General features: G+C 48.0%; 1 protein-coding gene across 1 annotated transcript; it reads right to left on the reverse strand.

The window, feature by feature from the left end:
- Positions 1-8,384: 8,384 nt before the first annotated feature.
- Positions 8,385-22,820, reverse strand: VCP (valosin containing protein). Its single transcript, XM_075269623.1, has 17 exons — positions 22,619-22,820; positions 15,524-15,635; positions 15,074-15,246; positions 13,382-13,524; positions 12,443-12,573; positions 12,226-12,357; positions 12,039-12,141; positions 11,531-11,664; positions 11,308-11,443; positions 11,088-11,200; positions 10,779-10,943; positions 10,566-10,688; positions 10,169-10,381; positions 9,774-10,082; positions 9,533-9,688; positions 9,292-9,446; positions 8,385-9,115 (listed from the first exon to the last, which is right to left on the reverse strand). Exons 1-17 carry the CDS (start codon positions 22,633-22,635, stop codon positions 9,013-9,015), a joined length of 2,418 nt encoding a protein of 805 aa, XP_075125724.1. The 5' UTR covers positions 22,636-22,820; the 3' UTR covers positions 8,385-9,012.
- Positions 22,821-24,280: the final 1,460 nt, after the last annotated feature.

The following is a 24,280-nucleotide window of genomic DNA, read 5'->3' on the forward strand; positions in this document are numbered from 1 at the left end:
TTCAAGACCCAAAAGAGGGACAAAATGTGCAGCGTGCCGTGGCAAATTTAGCCCCACCCACTTTTATGTTGACTCTGCCATTCTTTCATTTTTCATGTGCCCGCACAGTACAATCCTGCTACAGTCACCTGGAAATTATATGTTCCCCCCTCCCTCTCTCCCCCCAGTTTCATATACCCCCTTCATCTGGCTCCAGTTTCATGTCCCTCCTCCATCTCTGCCCCCAGTTTCATGTCCCCCCCCCCCGCCATCTCTGCCCCCAGATTCATGTCGCCCCATCTCTGCCCCCAGTTACATGCCGTTCTCCCCCCCCCCTTCATCGGGGAGCTTTTGCGGGCCGTATACGCTCCCATTGTTTTTAATGGGAGCCGGTACCATATATGCGGCGCTATTTTGCGGCCACCGCAAAATCACGGCCGCAAAATAGTGCCGCGTATACGGTACCGGCTCCCATTGAAAACAATGGGAGCGTATACGGCCTGCAAAAGCTCCCGCGGCGTCTACGTACCAAAAGACATCGTGTGAACCCGGCCTAGCACAAAAAAACACTTATACTCACCTTCCAAAGCTCCCCTGCAGCTCTTTCCGCAGTTTCACTCCCTCACAAAGTTGTAGGCGCGTGGATGTATTCAACTCCCATATGTATTCCACTCAGATCTGTGTCCAGAGGATGCAGATCTGAGTTGAAACCGGGAAATATCTCCCGCTGAATGGGACCGCGGGACAAGACATTGAATCCGTGAATGTCCCGTGGAATCCGGGACGGTTGGGAGATATGTATATGCCCCTAATCTTATTATATGGGCGCTGTCTTTTCAACTAGCCACTGCTCACGATGGCCCAAAAAGTACAAACTGCTTTATTTACCTAAAATGATGTTTTTGTGCTGCCCAATAGGTGCATCCCTTTTTACTGAAGCTTATAGTCCACTGGATGTTGTTAAAGAGGACCTTTCGTGTTCTCGGGCCGATGCAATTTTATATACTGACTGAATTCGGCTTTCCCATTATGTGCCCTGTGGCTGGACATATCGGCGCCATTACTGATTTCTGCCCACTGTCTGAAGGGCATTCCTGATAGTCTAGCTGAGCTGTGAGGAACACCAACCCCGCCCCCCCCTCCAAAAAAAAAATAAAAAAAATACTCACCCATAGCATTGTACTGTCAGAGGGGGCTCTCCTTATTGCCCAGCGATGACGCTAAACTGAGAAAACGCCCCTACTAGTAGCGTAGGGACAAGTACAGTTGGGGGGGTGTTCCTCACAGCTTGGCATCATCGCTGGGCGGTAAGGAATGCCCCCTGTGACATTACAGAGCTATGGACGAGTACTTTCAAGAGGGGCATTCCTCACAGCCCAGTTAAACTGTCAGGAATGCCCTTCTGACAGCGGGTAGACATCAGTAACAGCACCGATATCTCTTGTCCTGGGGCACATAATGGGAAAGCCGACAGTGCGCTGAATTCAGTATACCGTCAGCTTTCTAGTGGTATATAAACCCGCATGTGCCCAAGGACATGACAGGTCCTCTTTAAGCAAAGTCTGTCTCTGAGATGACCTCTCATACTGCAGACATGTCTTTGGGAATGAAGAGGATGGCAAATACAAGTGCAACAAGATTGGGGCACTGTGTGCAGGGAATAGAGGTATGAACAAAAATGTCTGAGTGCATTGAGTGTCAAGTAACTGGCCCACAGTTATTTTAAGTGTGAAATGACAGGTATGCTACAAGCCAGAGGCAGTGACACGTGCCTAGGAGCTGTATGCAGAGAATAGTAGGATAGTTAGGCCGGGTTCACACAGGGTTTTTTGGACCAGTATTTGACGTGGAGGCCACCTCAGATTCCGGTTCAAAAAATGGCTAGAAGCGGCTGGATGCCGAATCCGCAGCAAGATATGGCATCTTGCTTCTTTTTTCCACTACTAGCTAGTGGAAGAAAAAATGTGAAGTCATTCCGCCTCAAAATCCGCCTGCAAAAAACTCTGTGTGAACATACCCTTACAGTGAATTCTTGATAGTGATGGTTACAGGTGTAAGGAGTTTAATCCACCTCAGTGTGGTTAGGGGTAATCTGGCCGTCTCCTGGTTTATGGGCTAGGCAGAAACTGCAATCTCAATACTGATGCCAGTGCTTATAGGCCCCTACAGCTCCTGGGTCCCGGTATGATTGCACCCCCTCAGGTTACATCCCTGCAATCATGGCAGCTAAACAGCGGGAGCACAGTAGTGCCACCATATTGATCATGATCGTTGCACCCCAGAGCATCATTTAGGGGTTGTCAATCAGTTCCCATGATAGCTGGGCACCTACTAAAGGTTCCCAAGCCTGTCATCATTACATCTCCTTCACACTACAAGGCCTCTTGTAATTGAAGTGAAGGGATTCTACAATATACGGTATTACATCCTATTCCTGATGGAGCGCTGGGATCACTGGCCTCAGAAGTAATGCAAGTCTCTCCATATAGTGCAGGGGATAGGGGAGTATGACTTTTATTTTTGTCTTACAATTCCCCCCTCCCCCCAGCTGCCTCTGTATGTAATGTCCCGGTACTGCTAGTCCAATTCGCTCTACTAATCCTTGCAGACCGAGATAGCATGGACATTTTCATATAAGGTAAATATTTTCCTCCCCCTTCATTCCTTCTATATATTTCTATTCTTCCAGAGCCAGCACACAGGGGGTCTATTAATGCGCCATCTTGTGGATGTTTTTGTGAACTGCACCTGCCTATACTTTGCCATTGTAATTTGAGTTGTTACTGTAAAGGGAGTGTCCATTATGAATAGCTGACCTCCAGGACCAATCAGGCTCCCTTGACTGGCCTGGAGGGAGAGTTGAGTGACCACCCTCTCTAGAGGGGGCTGGGGACGATTTTGGCTGATGTTTTTTGTGTGGGGCTACAAGTCTAAGACAGGAGACAGCTAGCAGACTGAGCACATGGAGCATGGATGATGGCTTCCCACTATCAGGGTACACCAAGCAGAGATGCCTTCTCCTCTGTCCTCAAGGCCCTTCTCAGAGAGTGTTTTCCTCTGAAGCTCTAATCTTACAAGCGCTGAAGTTGATGGACTTGTCTTATCCGTACATCTGGGACCTCACACGTATATCTCTATCCAAGTAAGTCCTTGGGACAAATCTATAGTTAAGAAGCCCATAGCTAGTCTGGCAGAAATTGAGGGTCTCCCGCTGCAGAATTGTATCTCCTCTTCTATATACGTGTACCCAGTTTGTTGAGGACTAACCCCCTGGATACAGGCCATCTTTACAAGTATATACAAGTTAACTGCCAATCAACTACTATCCAAAGCATTCTGCCCCACCCTCTGCTAATTGGACACTACCTACAAAGATCGCTGTATTGTATGTGAAGAAGTCCTCCATATGTACATTTGTATTACTTTGTCCTGCTAGTAAAAAGAAAAGTAACGATTACCCCCGAAGCCTGGTTGTCTGTTGTCATTGTCAGATATCACGCAGGGGAGGGTAGTCGGGGACATCAAAAGGGAGATTTGGTGCACATTCGGGACCCAGGGACTCCCTGCAAGCCGGCCACATCGGATATATTACCGTGATACCAGCCCTGGCCCCTCCTGAGTGTTGCAAATTTGATAGATAACTCCTTTAAATGGATGATTAAGGGTATGTTCACATTGCAGGTTTTGGGCACAGATTCTGCCTGGGATTGGTCTCCCATTGTTTTCAATGAGAGGCAGAGATTGCAGCAGAACGTTGAGAAAATAAATGTCCTGATGATATACTGTTCAGCTGTAGGATTCATAGCGATACATCATAGGCCTCCCATATAGCCGAAACCAGAGGCTCCTGGGCCCCAGGGCAAAATCTGTAATGGGACCCCTACCTACCTTGAGACACTTAGAACAGTGGTATATTTATGTGGTAGAAGGACTTTTGGGACCCCCCCCCCCCACCTCAGAGTCCAGGGCCTCTGAACGCCATTCTCCCAATTTATAAAGACTTTGTCCCCTGTCCACTTGGATCAGGCCCTTAGAGATATAATCTCCTATCTTGTATATGGAATAAGCGTCCATAACAGCACGACGTCTTTAACTGACAGCAGTGGTGTAAGTACCGTGTTAGCAGTCGTAATGGCTGCCACAGGCCCGGGACCTAAGGGGGCACGGCGGGCACATAACTTCTTTTTTTTTTATTATTTTTTTTATGCTGTTACCTGCTGGAATAACCTTAGCAAGTATCGGGTCCTATTTACTTACCTGTCCCAGTCCCTGCTGACGGCTGGAAACCAAAAAAAAGTATACTATGGGGTCCAGTCTTTGCTTGCTGTCAGTCAGGGGCGTAACTAGCAAGAGATCTAAAAAGTTAGAATCCCCTTCAAATAAATGAGGCCTGGTTCACATCTGCATTCGGTATTCCATTCGGAGGAATCCCCATGTAGACTGCCTAACAGATTACCGAAGGCAGATATGATCTAGGCCTCACAGCATTCTGGAAGAGGGAAGTAGAGCTATGGCTGCTGTCTAGCAGGGGGAGCGGCTTCCAAAGGGCCCGGGACCAGGGGTGAACTTTCCCCTTTCGCCGCCCGAGGCGAACTACAGAAGGCTGCCCCCCCCCCTGCTGGGGAGGGGGTGGAGCGGGTGTGTGGCTGAATGGAGGGGGCGTGGTGAATCGAAGGGGCGGGGCTTAGCGCTGTTCGCCGGCAGAGAGCAGGCCCGGAGACTGCCTGCTCTCTGCCTGAGCGTGAGGGGAGGCTGCTGGAGCAGCGCTGCTCCAGTGGCCTCCCCAAACCACCGCTCCATGCTAAGCCAGTCCAGGACAGCTTGTCCTGGACTGGCTTAGGTTAGCAAAAATGCCGCCCTCCCTGGGGCACTGACATAGCGCCGCCTGAAGCGGTGGCTTCATGGGAGGTGCGGCGCTGCCCGGGACATTAGGGGCCCGACGACAGCCGCTACCCCTGCGGTTTTTTTCTTTTTTTTAATAGGCTGTTACTGGCTGGAGTTATGTCAGCCAGTAGCGGGCCCTATTTCCTTACCGATCCTGGCAGGGGCTGGGATCGGTAAGTGACACTGTGGGCCCCACAAACACTATTATTATACTCAGGGGTCTTCCCCGAGTATAATGATCGGAGGCCCCGGAAATGTAAAGGAACATAATAAACGTGTTGCTTACCTTTCCACGCTCCGGGCAGGATTCGGGCCTAGATGTGCGACGTCCCTGACGCCACATGACCCGGGCCTGCGTCCTAGGTCATGTGACGTGAGTACATCATTAAAGTAGGTCGACACCACCGAAGACTGCAGCGGAGCAGGAGATAGGTAAGTAATAGTCTGTTTTTTATGTTGGTATTCCCCCGAGTCTCTGATTATTATACTCTGGGGTCTGAAAAGTATTATAATTGTTCATGGGTGTTCATTATGGCGCATAATACTGTGTGCAGGGGCCACTATGGGGCATAATACTGTGTGCAGGGGCCACTATGGGGCATTATACTGTGTGCAGGGGCCACTATGGGGCATTATACTGTGTGCAGGGGCCACTATGGGGCATAATAGTGTGTGCAGGGGCCACTATGGGGCATAATACTTTGTGCAGGGGCCACTATGGGGCATAATACTTTGTGCAGGGGCCACTATGGGGCATAATAGTGTGTGCAGGGGCCACTATGGGGCATAATAGTGTGTGCAGGGGCCACTATGGGGCATAATAGTGTGTGCAGGGGCCACTATGGGGTATAATACTGTGTGCAGGGGCCACTATGGGGCATATTAATGCGGCGGGGTCGGTCGGTCGACTGACCGACCGTAGTGGCCCCATAGTGGCCCCTGCACACACTATTATGCCCCATAGTGGCCCCTGCACACAGTATTATATATATATATATATATATATATATATATATATGTCGTGTGTGGACACAGCCAACTACAGCAACCAGACTGTATGATATTACACTGACATCTAGTGGCCATGAATAGTTATCTATGAATGTATGGGGGCTCAAGGCTGTTTTAGTGTTTTGGTGGGCCCAGTATAAAGGTTTCAGAAGTGCCCTCCCCCCAATCACCACCACTTGGACATACTGGACCCACCTAAATTATAATGCCATCTCAGTGGCTCCATACAATATTACCCTTATACTAACCTTTCCCTGTGCCTGGTCCGTCCCGGAGTCTTCAGGGATCAGCAGTCACCATGTAAGTGACATCACTACATCACACCTATTGGTCCTGAGACAGGAGTAAAGGCAGGGGCTGAATGGTAAAGCAGTAAGCGGGGGTCTCCTGCGTCACCATTATACTCATCTGTGCCTGGAGGAGGCGGATAAGTCAGGGCATCCTGGACCCACTGCCCGGGACATCACTCTAAATGCAGGACTGTCCTGAGGGGGCCCTTGAAGCCATGTGGTTAGCGTGTAGGCTCCTGTGATCAGAGGTCTAAGTTGCGAAGACCAGTCCTTTAAACGGTGCTTTATAGTTGATGGGCCTGGTAGAGATTTTGTGTTCGAAAACAATAGTTTAACCAGTCCAGCAGCAGAGATCTGCAGGAAGTCCCTGTTCGGCTGCACTACATGTACCCATGACACAATAGCACCTCCATGTGGTAGATAAATGAATAACACTGGGCTACTGACTACAGCTTTTTAAAAGCCTAAGCCAAGTGCAAAACTGCATGCAAAAATCTGACCCTGGCATCACACCCTAAAAGCAGCGAGCACCAAGCTACAGGTGGGGGAGAGGAGAAAAGGGGTGAGGCCGCTGATTTTCTATTGGTCAATCTGCTGACACTGAGGACCTGAACAGGTTACTACTAACCCTGTAGGACCAGGAGTGATCAGTAAGCGCTTACATCAGTCTGACCTTACTCATATCCATATGGCGGCACAAACTCTGCCGACTAGTGGAAAGTCAGGCATGGAGGCCGCTAGATGGGGGTGTAACTGCATGGCTATTCCCATCAGAAATGTGTATGGCATATCCTATGCACAAGCCTTAAATGGTTAATAGGAGACGGTTCTACCCCTTAGACTCTCATCTATGGGCAAGCACCAAGGTGGATACACTTTTAGGTGGACCCCACAGGACAGATGGCCGTGGGCGCCATCCTCCTAACCTTTGAGCATCGCCTACAGTGCTATAGACTATAATTACATTCCTCGAAATTATTAATGGTGTAATTGGTAGAATAAGCCATATGACAATCTAATATTGTAGCCATGTCACCTGGCATTGGCAAGCCAACTACCACAAAGCACCCAGTGATGTCTAATGGGGGAAGACCTTAATGTGCATGGGGGAGTGACCTTGTGCATTAATACCCATCTACCTATGCCTGCCGACCTACCGGACTCTCAGGCCCACCCCAAGGCTGGTGAATGACCAGAGTCAGTCAGTGTACGGCGCTATTACATGTGCGGCTATGGAGATTATTAGGGTAGGATGTACAGTGTAGACCTCTAATCCTTAGGAGCCTTTGTCTATGCATGAGGTTTCCATTTTGACAATTGTACGGTTTTGGTGCCCCCTTCAACCAATACTATCCTATATTACTACAATACTATCCTATACTGTCATGTCTTTATAATACATGTACTTATAATGGCCGCTCCAGAGACCAAAGATAGCAGTCCCTGCTGTATAAAGTATAGGACAGGGCACTGCAGATTAGTTAAGATCCTAGATTCCAGCCAGGAATTGTGCTCGGTGTACAGACCATAGTTTCCAGCTTGTATTTTCACCCCGTACGCAGGAAGCTTTAGGCCCCTTGCATACTACGGTGTGCGGGCCGCCGGCACTTGGATGCTATCTGTGTGCCACCCATACTTCTACGGCCCCATTCATTCAATGAATAGGAGTTGCAGAAGCAAGGCAGCAAAATGGGACCTGCCCTGAATGTTGTGGCCCGGACATGGGACCATATAATACACGGTCGTGGGCTGACAAATGAATGGGTCATTGTGTTATATGGGAAGAACCTGGACAGCACCGTTGTAAACAAGGGGGCTGAGGGTGAATTTACAGGTAACAATTGTTGCAGACTCAATACACACTGCACAAAGTTTTTTAGTTTGAGGGGGCAACACCGTAGCTCAGGGGTTATCACTGCAGTCTTGTAGTGCTGGAGTCCTGGGTTCGAATCCCACCAGGAACAACATCTGCAAGGAGTTTGTATGTTCTCCCTGTGTTTGCATGGATTTCCTCCCATTCTACAAAGACATACTGATAGGAAAAAAATCTACATTGTGATCCCTATATGGGGCTCATAATCTACATAAAATACATAAATACATTTTTTTTTTAGTTTGGAACCAATCAATCAGTCTCGTGTGAACATCCCCTTAGAGCAATTTACCAAGGAATACCCGATAACTGGCAGCACAGCAGAAAATAAAGAGACGAGACAGGAATCTCAGTGATCAGTCAGTTTATTCTCACGTTAGACGTCAACCTGCGTTTTTTGTTTTTTTTATAATCCAATAACATTATGCCCAATACCAACATAAAAAAAACCCCACTGCGCGTTCTTGTCCGCAGCCATCTAGACACTCGTAATAGTGTTACGTCATTTCCCAAACATGCGTTTGTTGCTTGAATCTCCTTCTGCGCACCCCGTAGGAATAATTAACCCTTTAAAAGCCAGAGGGCAGTATTTGTAGCCTGACCACAGTGGCCAATAAACGGTTAACAGGTTCGGCTTTGTCCACAGGTCTAGAGAGTTGTAAGATCTTGACCAGAGAATACAAGAGTTGGAACGTCAAGCAACAAAAATACATGTCTGGCTCCGGGTGCTGCGAGTGCCACAGGAACGCCATGTGAGCCCCCGCCAGCACTCTACGGGGAGGTGGAGAGAAGAAAGAAAGAGTTGGCCTGTATCCTGAGAGACCCGGCGCCCGTCTTCTCACACCCAGGTAACAAAACAAAAAACCAGGAGTGGGGTGTGCAGCTACGCTGTTCTGACTGAGGAATGAAAAGCAGAGTGTCCATTAACGTAGGAATTTCAATGCTGTACAATTCAAGACGGCATCAAAGGCTCATCTAGCCATAGAGGTCGTCTTCTTCTTCAGTAAAGTGGCTTCCACCAGCTCCCCCTCCTGCACCTTGACTAGGACCGGCTCCTCCTTGGCCTCCAGAAGGAAATCTAAGGGAGGAACAGATCTGTTAATCTATGGCGTAGATCAGAGACATTCGGAGGGCGCACAGCACTGCCTCCAAAGTTAGAAGTCCAATAAAATCCCCCTTAAATCTAATCTGGCTCCCATATTTTCAAGTGTGAGGTATTCGCTCTCTTTACAACAGTTACTCCGCCCAAATTACCTGAAACTGCCAAAGCCGCGACTCTGCTGCAAAGTCTGTGCGAACATTTCATATTTTCTGATGTCATTGTCGCTGACAGAACGGCGGGCAAAACGCATGGCTTCCTCAAAGTGATCCCTGCGGATCTCAGGTACAGGGTCATCTTCTTCCACCTCCTGTGGGGGGCAGACAGAATAAACTGATCAGACACAGAACAATTGCCATGAAACAAAAGTGCTGATCTACGAGCGAATCCCCGTACCATGGCAGAAGGGTTTGTCTGCCTCTCCCGCTCTCTTCTGATTTCATTCTCAATGGATTCCCGAATGGCCAGCTTACAAGCCCGCTGACAGATCTCAGTCAGGTCAGCACCAGAGAAACCATTTGTCATCTTAGCCAAGAAGTCAAGATCCACATCCTGTAAGATAGAAGTTAAAGAGGAGGATGAGGGAATAATAAAATCTATAGAAATACGACAAAGCCACATCTGGACAGGCACGCACTTTGGCCACTGGAGACTTCCTCAGGTTGGCCTTAAGGATAGCAATGCGGGACTTCTCGTCTGGCAGGGGGATGTAGATGAGCTGGTCCAGACGTCCAGGACGCAGAATGGCTGGGTCAATGATGTCAGGTCTGTTGGTGGCTCCAATGATGAAGACATTCTTTTTGGTAGACATTCCATCCATCTCAGTCAGGATCTGGTTGATGACTCTGTCGGCAGCTCCACCACCGTCACCAATGTTACCCCCACGGGCCTTGGCGATGGAGTCCAATTCATCAAAGAAGAGAACACAGGGAGCGGCCTGCCGAGCCTGTGGCACAAGAAACAAACATTAATATGGAGAGGGTGGCCAGAAAACTCCTGTAAGAGGACAAATATCCCGTCACAAGCTCTTACCTTATCAAAGATCTCTCTGACGTTGGCTTCAGACTCTCCAAACCACATAGTGAGCAGCTCAGGGCCTTTGATGGAGATGAAGTTGGCCTGGCATTCATTGGCAATAGCCTTGGCTAACAAGGTCTTACCACATCCAGGTGGCCCGTAGAACAGCACACCTTTAGATGGGGTCATGCCGAACTTCAAGAACTTGTCTGGATGTTCCACAGGATACTGAAATAACAAAGAACACGCATTAGAGGAATAAGGCTGCACTTCTTACCCTTACCTGTAATGCGGATAAGACTATGTGACCCCCCCACACACACACTGACAACTAACCATAGACAATTAATCACTGACCTAAGTGTTGGGCCGCATGCACAAAGAAACCATTGCTGAAGACTGGATCACTTACCTGTACCAGCTCCTGCAATTCCCTCTTAACATCTTCCAAACCTCCGATGTCTTCCCAGGTGACCTGCGGCACTTCCACCACCGTCTCACGCAGCGCCGATGGATTGCTCTGACTAAGTGCCCACTACAAGACATTAAAGGACTTGTTACTTTTAGAACCAAGGACAAAACTGTACAACATAAGACAGATAAAAATGTGCAGATTCTTCCATACCCTGAAGTCATCCATAGTGACAGCCAAGGAGTTCATTACTTCAGCATCTATAGTTTCATCCTCCAAGTCGATGAGGTCCATCTTCTTGCGGATAGCTTGGAGAGCGGCCTCTGAGCACAGGGCAGCCAGATCAGCACCAACATGACCATGAGTCTCATTAGCTACCTACATGGCAAGAGTGGGAATCATTACACATGAAGGACGCAAAATACTCTCGGACCTGACAAGTTTACATGTCAAGGACCCTCCTATGTAATATAACTTGCACCGTAAGGTCGCCTATCCAACCGATCAAGGAATATTTCCTACCTGTTCTAGATCAACATCATCTGCCAGCTTCATGTTCTTTGTGTGAATTTGTAGAATTTCCAGTCTCCCGGTAGCATCAGGGATGCCAATGTCCACCTCTCTGTCAAAACGGCCTAGAAAAAAGATCCCATATGATCAGCAATGCATGGGATCAGACTATGGTTGGCATCTCACCATCCTGCCCATCCTTCTAAAGCCACAATTCTCACAAAGGACTTACCGAAACGTCTAAGTGCTGGGTCTATGCTGTTGGGTCGGTTAGTGGCAGCCATGACAATGACGTGCGCCCTTTGTTTCAAGCCGTCCATAAGTGTTAGCAGCTGGGACACAATTCTGCGCTCAACTTCTCCGTGTGTCTACGGAGATGAGAAAGAAAATGAGTTACTTCCAGTAATTCCATTACCAATGAACCTGATAAACATGTTAGCTGGCACAAAGCATACCTTCTCTCTCTTAGGGGCAATGGCGTCCAGTTCATCAATGAAGATAATGGCGGGGGCATTCTTCTCAGCTTCTTCAAAGGCTTTGCGCAAGTTGCTCTCTGATTCACCGGCCAATTTGCTCATAATCTCAGGACCTGAATGCACGAACGGTTATTTCATTAGTCATGTGACATGATATTCCAGGTATATATTACAGTGACGGTCAAATGGATATTAATTTAGATTAGGGGAAATAAGAATAGAAATATGGTGCTGCCAAAAAGTAGCAGAGCCCTCACCCTCAAAAGGCGAGGACTCATCTTAACTGGCTGTGATATAAAATAGGACAGTCAGAGAATCAGCACAACGGATTGGAGCAATAACACAAGTGGATTGTAGTAAACTATAGGGATATCGGAATAGACTGCACAAATCCCTTTAATAGTTGTTGTAGCAGGTGCTGAACACGAACAGAAAATGTCTGAATCTACAATGAACTTTCCCATCAAGAAGGAACGGAAGATCTCACCATTAATGAGGAAGAAGAATGCACCGGTTTCATTAGCGACAGCTCGAGCAATGAGGGTTTTTCCAGTTCCTGGGGGTCCGTACAGCAAAATACCACGAGGTGGCTGTATGATAAGAAAGACATGTCAGCAGAGACCCTATATACCACATGTCGTCTCCACACATCCCGCCAGAGCCTCAGAAATTACCTTCACACCAATAGCCTTGAAGAGGGCCGGGTGTCTGAGCGGCAGCTCCACCATCTCCTTGATCTGAGCCAACTGCTTCCTGCAGCCCCCGATGTCATCGTAACCCACTTCATTCAGAGACTCCTCCTCGTCCTGGTGAAACAAATGAATTATGTAACGCACAACGGATAAAGTACAAGAGCTGTCTGATGTTATATTAACTGCTATGGGATCCTACCTCCCGTTTAATAGGCTCTCCTTCACAGTGGATTACAGTATCTGGGGCCACAATACAATATGGGCTGGGATCCGTCTCCACCACCTTGAACTCCACTGCACGCATGCCACCGCGCACAAGGAAAATGTCACCTGTAGGAAGACACCGGCAGAGTCAGTATCTAAACATTCAGCGGGTAATAAACTTCTGCAAGTCAGAAACTGAGTGCCATGACTGTTGTGTTGCCACTGTATTACACAGCACTAAGGCTCATGGTCAGAGTATATATGGAGGACATGTCTAGTAAACGTTTCCTGTGTAAGCAATGACCCCTTGGTATTATTACACCTACGTATTATTTACTTCCATTGCAGTCAGCTGCGTACTCCTCCTCGGCAAAAAATACTCAAAAAAAAAGCAGTATTTTCACTCTTGCAGAACCATCAGACCATCTCACTATATGCCCGGCCTTTCACATAATCATCTTGTACATTACACAACAATTACACTCTATTAGTACATATAAAACTCCAGGAAGAACGTTGTATAAAAGTCGCCTGGCTATGTGGCGACAGAATAAGAGAGGCCAGCCAGGAAGTGAGCGCATTAATAAGATCAACGTTTCGAGACAGTCTTGTAAAAAGCATCTTAAGAGTGTTAAAAGGAACGTGTCAGCAGAACTGTGGTCATTAAAGCTGCACGCCTGAGTTTTATTGTACAAGGTAGCCAAGGTAAATACAACATATGCCATGGCTGATGCTACCACCTATGAGAGTGGACATCAGATGCGGCAAGGCTGGAGTGCTGCGGACCCTCTGCATGGTCTACAATCATGGAGGAAAAGCTGCAGCAGAGCCATTAACAATGCTGCTGTTACAAGGACAACTGAGCATTGTGACAGCAGAACCAGGAGAAGGACAACAGCCTGGGCATAGGGGTGAGGCTGAACATATACAATACCTTTTCTGATGGGCCTGTAAGCTTCCAGGAAATAAGGCTTCAGATAGACTTCAAACAGATTGCCCGTGATGCCCTCCACGGTGTCATCTATAGGCAAGACATGGATCCGTTTGCCGTACTTCACATCTGGACATGGCTGAATACTGCACAAAAAGAACACCCATAGACACACAATAAGTAACCTTTGTGGCACTCACATGCTGAGCTCACCCTGGTGTGTGTGGGTGGTCTTTATGCCAGGCACTGTACCAGTCATATGATGACAGCAAAACTATCACCACCCCCCACCCCCCTATTCTATACTGTTAAAGGGGTTTCGTGCTCCACCTGCACCGATCAGCTGATCCAGCTGCCTCCAGGAAGCCATTGCTGTAGTCGTGTGATCCGTGCAGAGCTGCAGTAACCCTGCGCCTGCTACTTGTATAGGAGGAAAGCAGCTCGATCACAGCAGTAGCCTCAGCCAGATCAGTACAATGGGACACACATATGGATGACCTAGAATTAAAATAGGTCAACAATATGTGATCAGTGGTGAAACCCTTGAAGGGGAATGTCCAACAACAAGCCTGCTGACCAGCAAAACTGTAAATGCAGCTGCACAGCAGATATAATTCCCCGTGCCTTCTGCATGTGTGACGTGGTCTTGCCGCAGACTTTCACCCTGTTATTGCAGTACCAGGTAGTTTTATGCACCCGTGTTGTTAGGGCTTTTTTTTTCTTGTTCTGTTAATAAATTGTCTGTGATGAAGGTTTATGAGTGACAGAAAGAAAGAGCTGTATACAAGAGTATATATCGCAAATCCTTCCACCTCACAAGCTGAGACCGGACTACACTTGTCTGTATGGCTATAAAAAGTAAGCAGAAAAATGCACTAAAAAGTCCCAGAAATTCCCCATAGTATCCTCCTCCAGCAAATATTACAACAGGACTGCCCTGTGTATACTGAACCTGCCTGTCTTCAGTGAGAAGGGCAGCACAGGGGTCAGCAGCCATAAATACCCCGGCCATGACACCGGTGACCTTCTAACTGGGCACAGAGTGTGGCAGCCACACGAGGTTGTGCCCGGTCACTGTAAAGTCTAAAGAAGGATCTATCAAGGACAATAAACTTGCACCTTAAAGGAGTTTTCCTACGAAAACAAGTTATCCCCTATACATATGATTATTGATGTGTGGGGGTCTGACCGCTTTATTTTAATTTGAGCCTTGGAGAAAGCTGAAATTCAGCGCTCAGCTATCTCAGACACTTCGACTGAAATGAATGGAGTGCAGTGCACATTGTCCAACCACCGATCCCTTCAGAATGTGGGGGTTAGAGCTCCCCCCGTTCTACTGACCAAACTCATATAAAGGTAAAAATGGCTAATGTCAGCATTTGTTTGGTATACACTGGGTAGGGACTACCTGGCACAAGGAAACGCATGATAACAAGGGACCAGAAAACACAAATGGGTGGAAGTCAAGTCTCAAACTTCCATTTGGGCTCAGCCATAGTGTACAGCTCAGCCGTAGCACTTATACAAACGCTGCAGCCTCTTTAACCAATTTGATACTGATGATCTATCCTAAAGATAAGTTATCAATATCTTAATGTTAGAAAACCCCTTTAAAAGACAAAAAAAAGTGAGCCTATACAGCCAGGGAAACCAAACAATGAGCAGATGGCAGTCAGCAGAGCTCATCCAGCTTACCTTATTACATCTCCAAGCCGCACCCGCAGGTTATTACGTACAACCCTGTTCATACGGATCTTCTCGTCCGAGCAGGTGTCATCAGACAGGACAATGCACACGGCTTCTCTCCTCTTCTTTCCCTTCAGAAGTACAGTGTCCCCTCGGAACAGCTGAAGTTCGTCCATTTTGCCCTGTAAGAGTGAATCTACAGTTATACACTAGATAAGTACATATACAGCAATGCCTTATCATACCAACCTACAAGGAGAGGGGGGGTCTGATAATACAGATGGGAAAGTGACCAGTTTACCGATAACGCACCAATATTTTCTGTAGCTTTGTGCCTGGGTAAACAGCAATCAGTTTTGGACAACAGGAATTCTTGACTTGTACACCACTGAATTTACGGGGTTACTAATAGGCTGGCTGTAGATCTAGTGGTGGATGATACGACATACTACCACGTACCTGGGACAGGGAGACCACGCTGTTGTCTTCATTGATCGCTTCATCTACAATCAACCGGTTTGGTCGGCTCTTCTGCTTAAGAATTGCAGTGGACAAGTCATCGCCTTTAGATCTGTAAGGAAGAAAGAACAAGCGAGATAAGAATTCAACTCAATGGAATGGAAGAGACTGACACTCTCGTGGAGTCTCCGGCACAGCCAATATAATATTAGAATGGCCTGCGTTACGAGGGGAGGACCCTGCAGATATAACACAGGAGGCAGTAAGTGGGCGCCTTGTCCTAACCAATCCTAATAACTGCAAACCAAGCAATATCACAATTACCGAGGGCGGCCCCAAATCTGAGCTTCACATTAAAGGGGTGGTCATGGCTACCTTACTCTCAGGAAGTAACATCACGTCTGTTGGTACTTACTTACTTTCATAGGAATCAATCACTAGATTTTTTTTTTAAATTAATTTGAGGATCTTCACTGTGTCTGTCCGACCCCGCTGTGATATCTGTAAAGGGGTCGGTGGATTGGGCTCCGGCTCAACACTTTATACTTCAAGGAAGGCCAGAAAATTGCCAAGAATTATACCTCAAATCTACACAAGTGGATAACTGGCGGACATTTCAATTTTGGTACATGGGACCTCAGAAAATGTGCCAGAATTATTGAGAGGTTGGAGTCTCTTAAAGGGATTTTCTGGCTGGAAATGATTTATTTATACTGATGTCCTATCCACGGAATAGGTCACAGGTATGTGATCTTTTGGGTCCGACCCCCTTACAGATCAGCAGCCAGTGGGTATCGGAAGCTGTTAGTGATCTGGGAGCGGGTGCAGGGCTGATCTTATTACTTGCACACGCTCCCCAGTCCACTACCACCTTCTGTGACTCAGAGGCCGTTCCAACAACTGATTCGTGCAGGGTCCGGGTGTCACAACACCAAGAGATCATATACTGATGAAGAAATTACTTGAAGCCAGAAAACCCCTTTAATAATTCGGAAGCATTGAGCACCAGCAGGGGAACGAATATAGATTGGCAGAGGAAACGCCAGTCTTAATAAAGTCCCACTTAGCGTCTCCAGCCGTAGAGAGATTTTGCAGCGACTGACTTTCCTTGGTGGACGTCCCATGGGAACCGGCTTTAATATGCACTTAGTAGGATGGACGACTGCCAGGCCCTAGTAGTCAATACTACTTATAGGCTTCTGGCTCCTGACTTTGGCAGAGGTTTTCTATTCTATTTTCACAATGGACGTGGATATGGTATAAAAGTCTGAGTGTTAGGACGTGTATTGATCACCGGACCAGGGGTCCCAAACCCTCCCTGCCCCTCCTCACCATACGACTGCAGTGATAAGAACCTTGAATGGGGCGGGGGCTGAGTAAGCAGTGACGCTATATACCATACTGAGAGAGCCAGAGAGCCAAGCAGCATCCTCGGAGGTATAATAAGCTGTACTCCAGGATGGCTGTACATATGGCGCCAGATTATTTTACTTCCTTTCCCAGGCACAGGTTGCTCTATGGTTGCATCAGACCTCGGAGGCTCTAATAACCTCCATATTACACAGTCATGTGCTCACAGGTGACTATTACGTAATACACTGATGTATCAGCAGCACAGGAAGCTACAGAGGCATACGGAAATTCAAGATAAGATGGCTGCTCACATGGAGTGACACTGGGATGGTGAATATATGTGGGTATCAGGGATTGTGTGCAGCCAAAGAGAGTAGCAGAGTAACAACCTGTATATAATATATATATATATATATATATATATATATATATATATCCACAGAACAACGCGGCAGTCTGCATAGTGAGGATGGATGTATGGACAAGGTGGTGATGTCACTTGTCCAATCTGACCACACAGCGGGGGACAGAGCAATAACGCCAGCTTGTAATAAAGAAAAGAAACAGTCAGCAAGTCCGGGGGGGGGGGGGGGGGGGGGGGGCGCGGGATGACCTTTGCTTTGTCTGCCCTTTCAAAGGTAGATTTACTTGGCTTAAAGGGGTATTCCCATGTACATAATCATATCTAGATTTGAAGATAATTCAAAGTTATACATTTTTACAAATAGAAGTAGTTATACATCTTGCAGACTTTTACAGATTTTCTTGAATCATCTTAGTGGCGACCGTCCATTGTCTTGCTCAGTTGCCAATGGATACGACCACAAATGCAGAAACTTTCTATGGTCTGGGACTTGTCATGATTTTCTTATTGTGTCGGTCATCAGCCAGGGACACTACAAGTATTAGAAGATATCTCGGCCACAATAAGGACAACATGGCTGATTTTCTGACCTTAGAAAGTTCCTGCATTCATGGTCGTATCTAGAGATGAGCGAGTACTGTTCGGATCAGCTTATCCGAACAGCACGCTCGCATAGAAATGAATGGACGTAGCCGGCACGCGGGGGGTTAAGCGGCCGGCCGCCGTCAAAGCGGAAGTACCAGGTGCATCCATTCATTTCGATGGAGCGTGCTGTTCGGGTCGGCTGATCCCAACAGTACTCGCTCATCTCTAGTCGTAGCCACTGGCAACCGAACAAGAGAACAGACTGTGACCACAAGATATTTAGAGAAAATCTTTAAAACTCTGCAAAATGTTTATTACTTATATTAGCCAAAATGTTTAACTTTTAATTATTTACAAATTTAAAAATGGTTACTGTACGTGGGAATATCCCTTTAAGGTGGAGTGGAATGGGGAAGGAGAGGTTTAGTTGTGTTTCTTATAGTTTCTTGAAGGAAATGAAAGTGAAGCCTGAGCAGACGCAGCAATACTATGGCCACTCCCGGGCGGGCGATGAGGATGGGGGACGTTACATGGCACAGTCATCCTCCACCCTGCAGCGTAACCTGAGAGGCCACAATACACAGCCCGCAATACTGGGACAGCACAAAGGAGGGCAGTGCAAGGAGATGACACAGCAAGAAGCTCAAGAATATGTGAAATAAAGCACAAGGAAGGACAGTTGTATGGAAATCTCAGATATAACCTGGCCATACACAGACAGATGCCAACCAAACTCCTGAATTTCAGCAGGTCCCCTCAGCCATCTCAGGGCCTCATGGCTCTCCTCTGATGAAACACAATTAAGGGTCGGACATGTTGGTTCTTAAGAGGTGTGAACTCCACTGTCTCACTGAGCTGAGGTACCTGTGTATAAGGGTTGTCACTTATCTAACCTTTACGTCCATGTTGCCCGTAGTTATCGCAGGTTATTAAAGGGGTCTTCCTAGTTCTAAAATAAATGTCTTCACACTAGAAAATGCCACACACTACAAAAGAAGTGACACAGCGTTTTCTCCCCCGCCGCCATGCTGGTCCCACAGAAATGACACCTTCTTGGCTGTCCATATAAACCACATAACCGTACAGCCTTAGCGGTATACAGCACATGAGGCGGTGTATACAGGCACATTATTACAGTAGGACCAGAGAAGTATCACTTCTATTGTTATAGGAGACTTCCTAGCACTGGCCTATAACTAGAGCATCCCTTTAAGAGTACCATCCCATCTTAGACATTTCTGGATCATTCTGTGGATTTCATGACTATCTACAATAGGAATAGGCCTTAGAGCAGAGCCAGGGAGGGGTGCGTGTGACACTGTACATACAAACCTGCACACTATCTTCTCACAGACACCGGCTTGCTGTCAGTGACTGGAAACATGGCGGAGCTAAAAATCCATCCCAATAACCGGAGTCTCACACAGGTACATCAGAGGTGCCGGCTGTCTATTAGGGGTCTGATCAAACATCATTGAATATAAGTGAACCCCCCCCCTTGTAATGCCTGCGGACACACGTCTTTCCACACACTGCGATCATATGGGGATGTCTCTGCCTCAGCCGCCATGATCTTTATACTGTCCCTCTCCTCATACAGACTGGATAAGACAGTGGCCATGGAGTGACCAGATTGTGGTGTTGTAACAAAAGCCTGAAAGTCCTGCTGGGAAACTTAATGGAACCAATGGCTTCCTATACTCACTACTGGTCAAAGACATCTGGCCATATACTGATCCCCGCTGACATCACATGACCTTAAATGCCAAGTTAGCAGAAGGGACCTAGAAATGTTCAGGGACTGGACTATTTTTTAGTTCAGATTTTTTTATTAGTCTGTGTAATATCCTCTTAAGAGCCTTAGGGGAGGGGCCTGTGAACTGTGACTCCTCCCCCTCACTCTGAATAAAGAAGGGCTATAAAGTGGGACAACATGGACAGCTGGCCAATGTGTCATGAGAATGGCTTAGTCACGCTGGTGTTAACACTATCCTGTCCAAAGGTTCCTCAGTCAGGATGTTGAAAGGCCTTGAACACATTTCAAGGGGTTGTCCAAGAGTTCACTTCGATGGCCTATCCTTAGGATAAGTTAGCAATGGCAGATTCGTGGGGGCTCAACAGCTGGCACTGCCAATGAGCTGATATATATTAACTATGTACAGAGTTAGGATGAAAATAGCCGATTTGCAATGACACGATTGTCAGACCCCCCTCAACTCATCTGCTATTAAAGAGGGTGTCCAGGACTATAATAATGATTGCTTTGGCCTTTTTGCTGCTTACCAGGGACAGCGCTGGACATTTTATAGTGGTTGTGCTTGGTACTGCAACTCAGCCCCACTCATTTCAAAGGGACTGAGCTGAAGCATGGTCTGCTTGCATCTCCTGTTGGATCTATGTCCGGCTGAAAAAAACTGCATCAAAAACTTCATGTGTTCGGTTTTGTTTACATGTTGATAAACTATCCTTCAGATATGTCACCAGCAAATGACCGGTGGGGTGTGAAAACCAGAAAACCTACTTAAGGTGGTTGTCCAGGAAAAAATGGACACGCTTTAACCTTTAAATCAACTGGGGACAGCGAAAAAAAAAAAAAAATCATATTCACCTGTCCCCGATGCTCCGGTGTCCCCACAGGGTGTTCCGGTCCTTCTGCTCCACAGGTCTCTTCCAGAATTCCACTGAAGCCGCTGATTGGCCTCAGCAGTCATGTGACCACTGAGGCCAATTAGTGAAGGGCGTATGATGTCACAGGTAGTGACATCATGGGTCTCTTCCTGAGGCCTGCTAAGGGCGCTGATTGGTCATGTGACTGGAGGACAATCAGCAGAATTCAAGAAGAGATTCCAGGAGAAGCCACCGGAGAAGAAGAACCGGGACACGCCGGGAGGACACCGCAGCATCAGGGACAGGTGAATTGGAATTTTCTTTCCCTGCCTCTCCGGCTGATTTAAAAGTTAAAGGGGTTGTCCAATTTTGCCTGGACAATCCCATTAAGGCTGAGGCCACACAATGCGGAAACAGTCTTTTTGTTGCAGATTTTGCTGTGTTTTTTCAGTCAAAGTCAGGAGAGGATTGAGCAGAAGGTAGAAGTGTAAAATCTGGAACAAAAAGGCTGCGTTTCCGCAACATGGGGTCTCAGACTAAAAATAATGTACCCCCTATTCATAGAAGTGGCTGATTGGTGGGGACTAGAGATGAGCGAGTATATTCCATCGAATACCTCCCCGCCATAGTTATTGGTGTAAAAAAGCCCCAGGGAAGGTGGTGGTGGTGGGGAATCGAACTTTAACTGCGTTTACCGCGTGGTACTCGAGCGAGTACACCAATAACTATACAGGGGAGGTATTCGATCAAATACTACTTGCTCATCTCTAATGGGGATCTAACTACAGCGCCCCCTACTGATTGGGATAGTAGGGTGTTTCATTTACGTTGCGGATGCAGAATGCAGGCTGCCACCCCATTTCAAAGCTATACTCACTTCAATGAGAGAGTCGTAAATAACCAAATCACCCGACTATCTTAGGTGCTCCCATTCAAGTGAATCGAACAGCAGCGCGTGTTTTGTACCCACCGCTAAATTTTCAACAGGGGTGAAAACATCTCTGAATCAGTAGCGGTCTCACTGGTTAAGCCCAAACTTGTTAAAAAAGTATCCCCTGTCCTATATGTAGAGGGGATGAATCATTTCCCTATAAATACAATGTGCAGAGTGTTTCCCCCATGTGCAGGTTTGGTGCCCCCTACTGCCTACATGGGATAGTGCATCACCAAGGAGTATGTGTAACCATGACACACAATGAATGGGCAGATACAATGACACAGGAAGCCAAAACAGATCAGTGACCAATCCCATCCAAGAGATCAGATCTGACTTCCTGTACAGCAGGATCCAGTGGAGGACTGAACTTCCTGCCTGTCCCCGAGTACAGCCAGCGAGATTTACCTAACGGGTGGTGGGAACCATATGGCAATGACTGGTTGTGAGGGAGGGCAGGTATAACATGGCGGGGAGTACAGCATGGCACAGACTGGCAGTGAGGCACGGTGGGTCACACACTGCACTTACTGGCAGACAATGGTCCTGATGGACTACGGGTATAACATGGCACTGACTGGCAGACAATGGTGGACAGTGGATACAATAAGGTACTGACTGGCAGAGAATGGTGCTGAGGGACAGCGGGTATAACCTGACACTGACTGGCAGACAATGGTGCTGAGGGACAGCGAGTATAGCATGGCACAGACTGGCAGACAATGGTGGACGGTGGATACAACATGACAATCACTGGCAGAGAATGGTGCTGAGGGACTGTAATCACAGACAGACAATGGTGCTGAGGGACTGTGGGTATAACATGGCAGACAATGGTATCACATGGGCACCTCCCTCAGTCTCTATGACCTACATATTGTGGCTGTGTATGTAATGTATGGAGTTATGGCCTATAGGTAGGACTAGCATACAAAGACTACCACCCCTCCCCCACAATGTGCTGTGTGGCCCCCGAGGGTCCCCATCTATATCCACTAGGGGGCCTTTCCCCTCACAGGCCGGCTGAGGCCCCGTCTGTTAGGGCCCCGTGAGGCTCGGGCCTGCATGACACAGCAGGATGCAGGGAGCCGGATAGAGATGACCGGGAGAGCTAGGCCGCACAGGAGCCGGCCCGAGCACAGAGGAGAACGAGGCCTAGCCTAACCCCCTCCCCAGGATGAGTCAGTAGAACAGGCCCCGGCCTCCCCTCCTCGGCGCTGACCACCGCGGCCTACCGGCGCCCCTCACTTACTCTGATCCGGAAGCCATCCTCAGTGTCCGGGCCGTGCGCCCCGCCGCCGCTGATGAGCTGGATGGTGACGAGTCCCGGGATTCTCGCTCGTGCTGGCTGCTCCGCCCCCTGACTCCGGTACACGCTAGCTGTGAACGTTGGGCGCCCGGTGTCTCTCACTGTGTGACTGACTGCGGTGGGGGGAGGAGCTTGCGGCACGGCAAAGAGCTGCGTCATTCACAACAAACGCGCATGCGCCTAGCTATCGTGGCCAATCAGCCGTTGCCAAAGATCGGAAGGCGGGGACGAGGAAAAAATCACGTGATAAAAAGCCCGCCCCACGCGTTCTACCTGGTGACCCCCTTCCATTGGCTGAATGCTCCGGTACTTACTTCACCGAGAGAGAGCTGCCTAGCAACAGGGGCTCTGCGGGCGCTGATTGGATGAAAATAATATAAAGAGGCGTGGCTAAGTGAGGTTTTTAATACGAAAGGCAGTAGAAGCAAATTCTGTGGTTGGAGGAAGCTGTTATCTGGCCGCAGCTGATTGGCTGAGGCGCCTGTCAATCACCGCAGCAGCCATAGATCAGTGTTCTAAGTGATTAGGCATGGCCGTGTGTGGCTGGGCCTATGTGCATGAAGCCTATGGGGGAGCCACATAATGTGTCTGTACAGACGTGTCACTATGAGCTTACACTCTAATCAGGCGCCCCTTGTGGCAGCTTACATGAATTACAGTATCCATAAGCACCCCCACCAGTCACTAGCTCAGTGACTGGTGGGGGGGGGGGTCACTGGGGTCCTGTATGACTGGAATACTCCATTAGAGGGGGGGGGGGTCTGGTATTTACAGGTACCCACAAGCTGAGGGGTCAGTGGAGATACGACCCCTGGGACCACCATTGATCCCGAAACCAGGTGGACCCATGTGACCCAGAGATACCCAGCTTCTCTTGAGAAGTCCATTCCCCTGGCGCAGACAGGACCCCAGCTCTTGTGAATGGTGGGGGCCCCAGCAGTCAGCCCCCCCACCGATCAGTTATCAGGATTGGGGATAACCTGTAAATACCATCACACCCCTATAACATTGTCCCCGAAAGCCCCATAACAGTGCAAGGAATAGGACTCACATGGAAGTGTCATGTCAGTGTGTCGCCATGCCAGTACCCAGCTGCCATGACATACTACCATTATGTGTACAATGCCAGACATAGCACCCTAACGAGTACTAATCATGGTGCCAACCATAGTACCCTAATGAGTACTATCTACAGCGCCAACCATAGTACTCTAATGAGTACTATCTACAGTGCCAACCATAGTGCCCTAATGAGTACTACCTACAGCGCCAACCATAGTACCCTACTGAGTACTATCTACAGCGCCAACCATAGTACTCTAATGAGTACTACCTACAGCGCCAACCATAGTGCCCTAATGAGTACTATCTACAGCGCCAACCATAGTGCCCTAATGAGTACTACCTACAGCGCCAACCATAGTGCCCTAATGAGTACAGCGCCAACCATAGTGCCCTAATGAGTACTATCTACAGCGCCAACCATAGTGCCCTAATGAGTACTATCTACCGCGCCAACCATAGTACCCTAATGAGTACTATCTACAGCGCCAACCATAGTACCCTAATGAGTACTATCTACAGCGCCAACCATAGTACCCTAAT

This window comes from Leptodactylus fuscus, chromosome 1, assembly GCF_031893055.1.
Source record: "Leptodactylus fuscus isolate aLepFus1 chromosome 1, aLepFus1.hap2, whole genome shotgun sequence".
NCBI lineage: Eukaryota > Metazoa > Chordata > Amphibia > Anura > Leptodactylidae > Leptodactylus > Leptodactylus fuscus.

Coding starts and splice junctions, on each gene's coding strand:
- VCP (XM_075269623.1), bottom strand. Junction 12,142..12,225: donor TCAAGGCTATTGGTGTGAAG/GTAATTTCTGAG, acceptor CTTATCATACAG/CCACCTCGTGGTATTTTGCT. Junction 10,083..10,168: donor TCAGAGAGATCTTTGATAAG/GTAAGAGCTTGT, acceptor CTTGTGCCACAG/GCTCGGCAGGCCGCTCCCTG.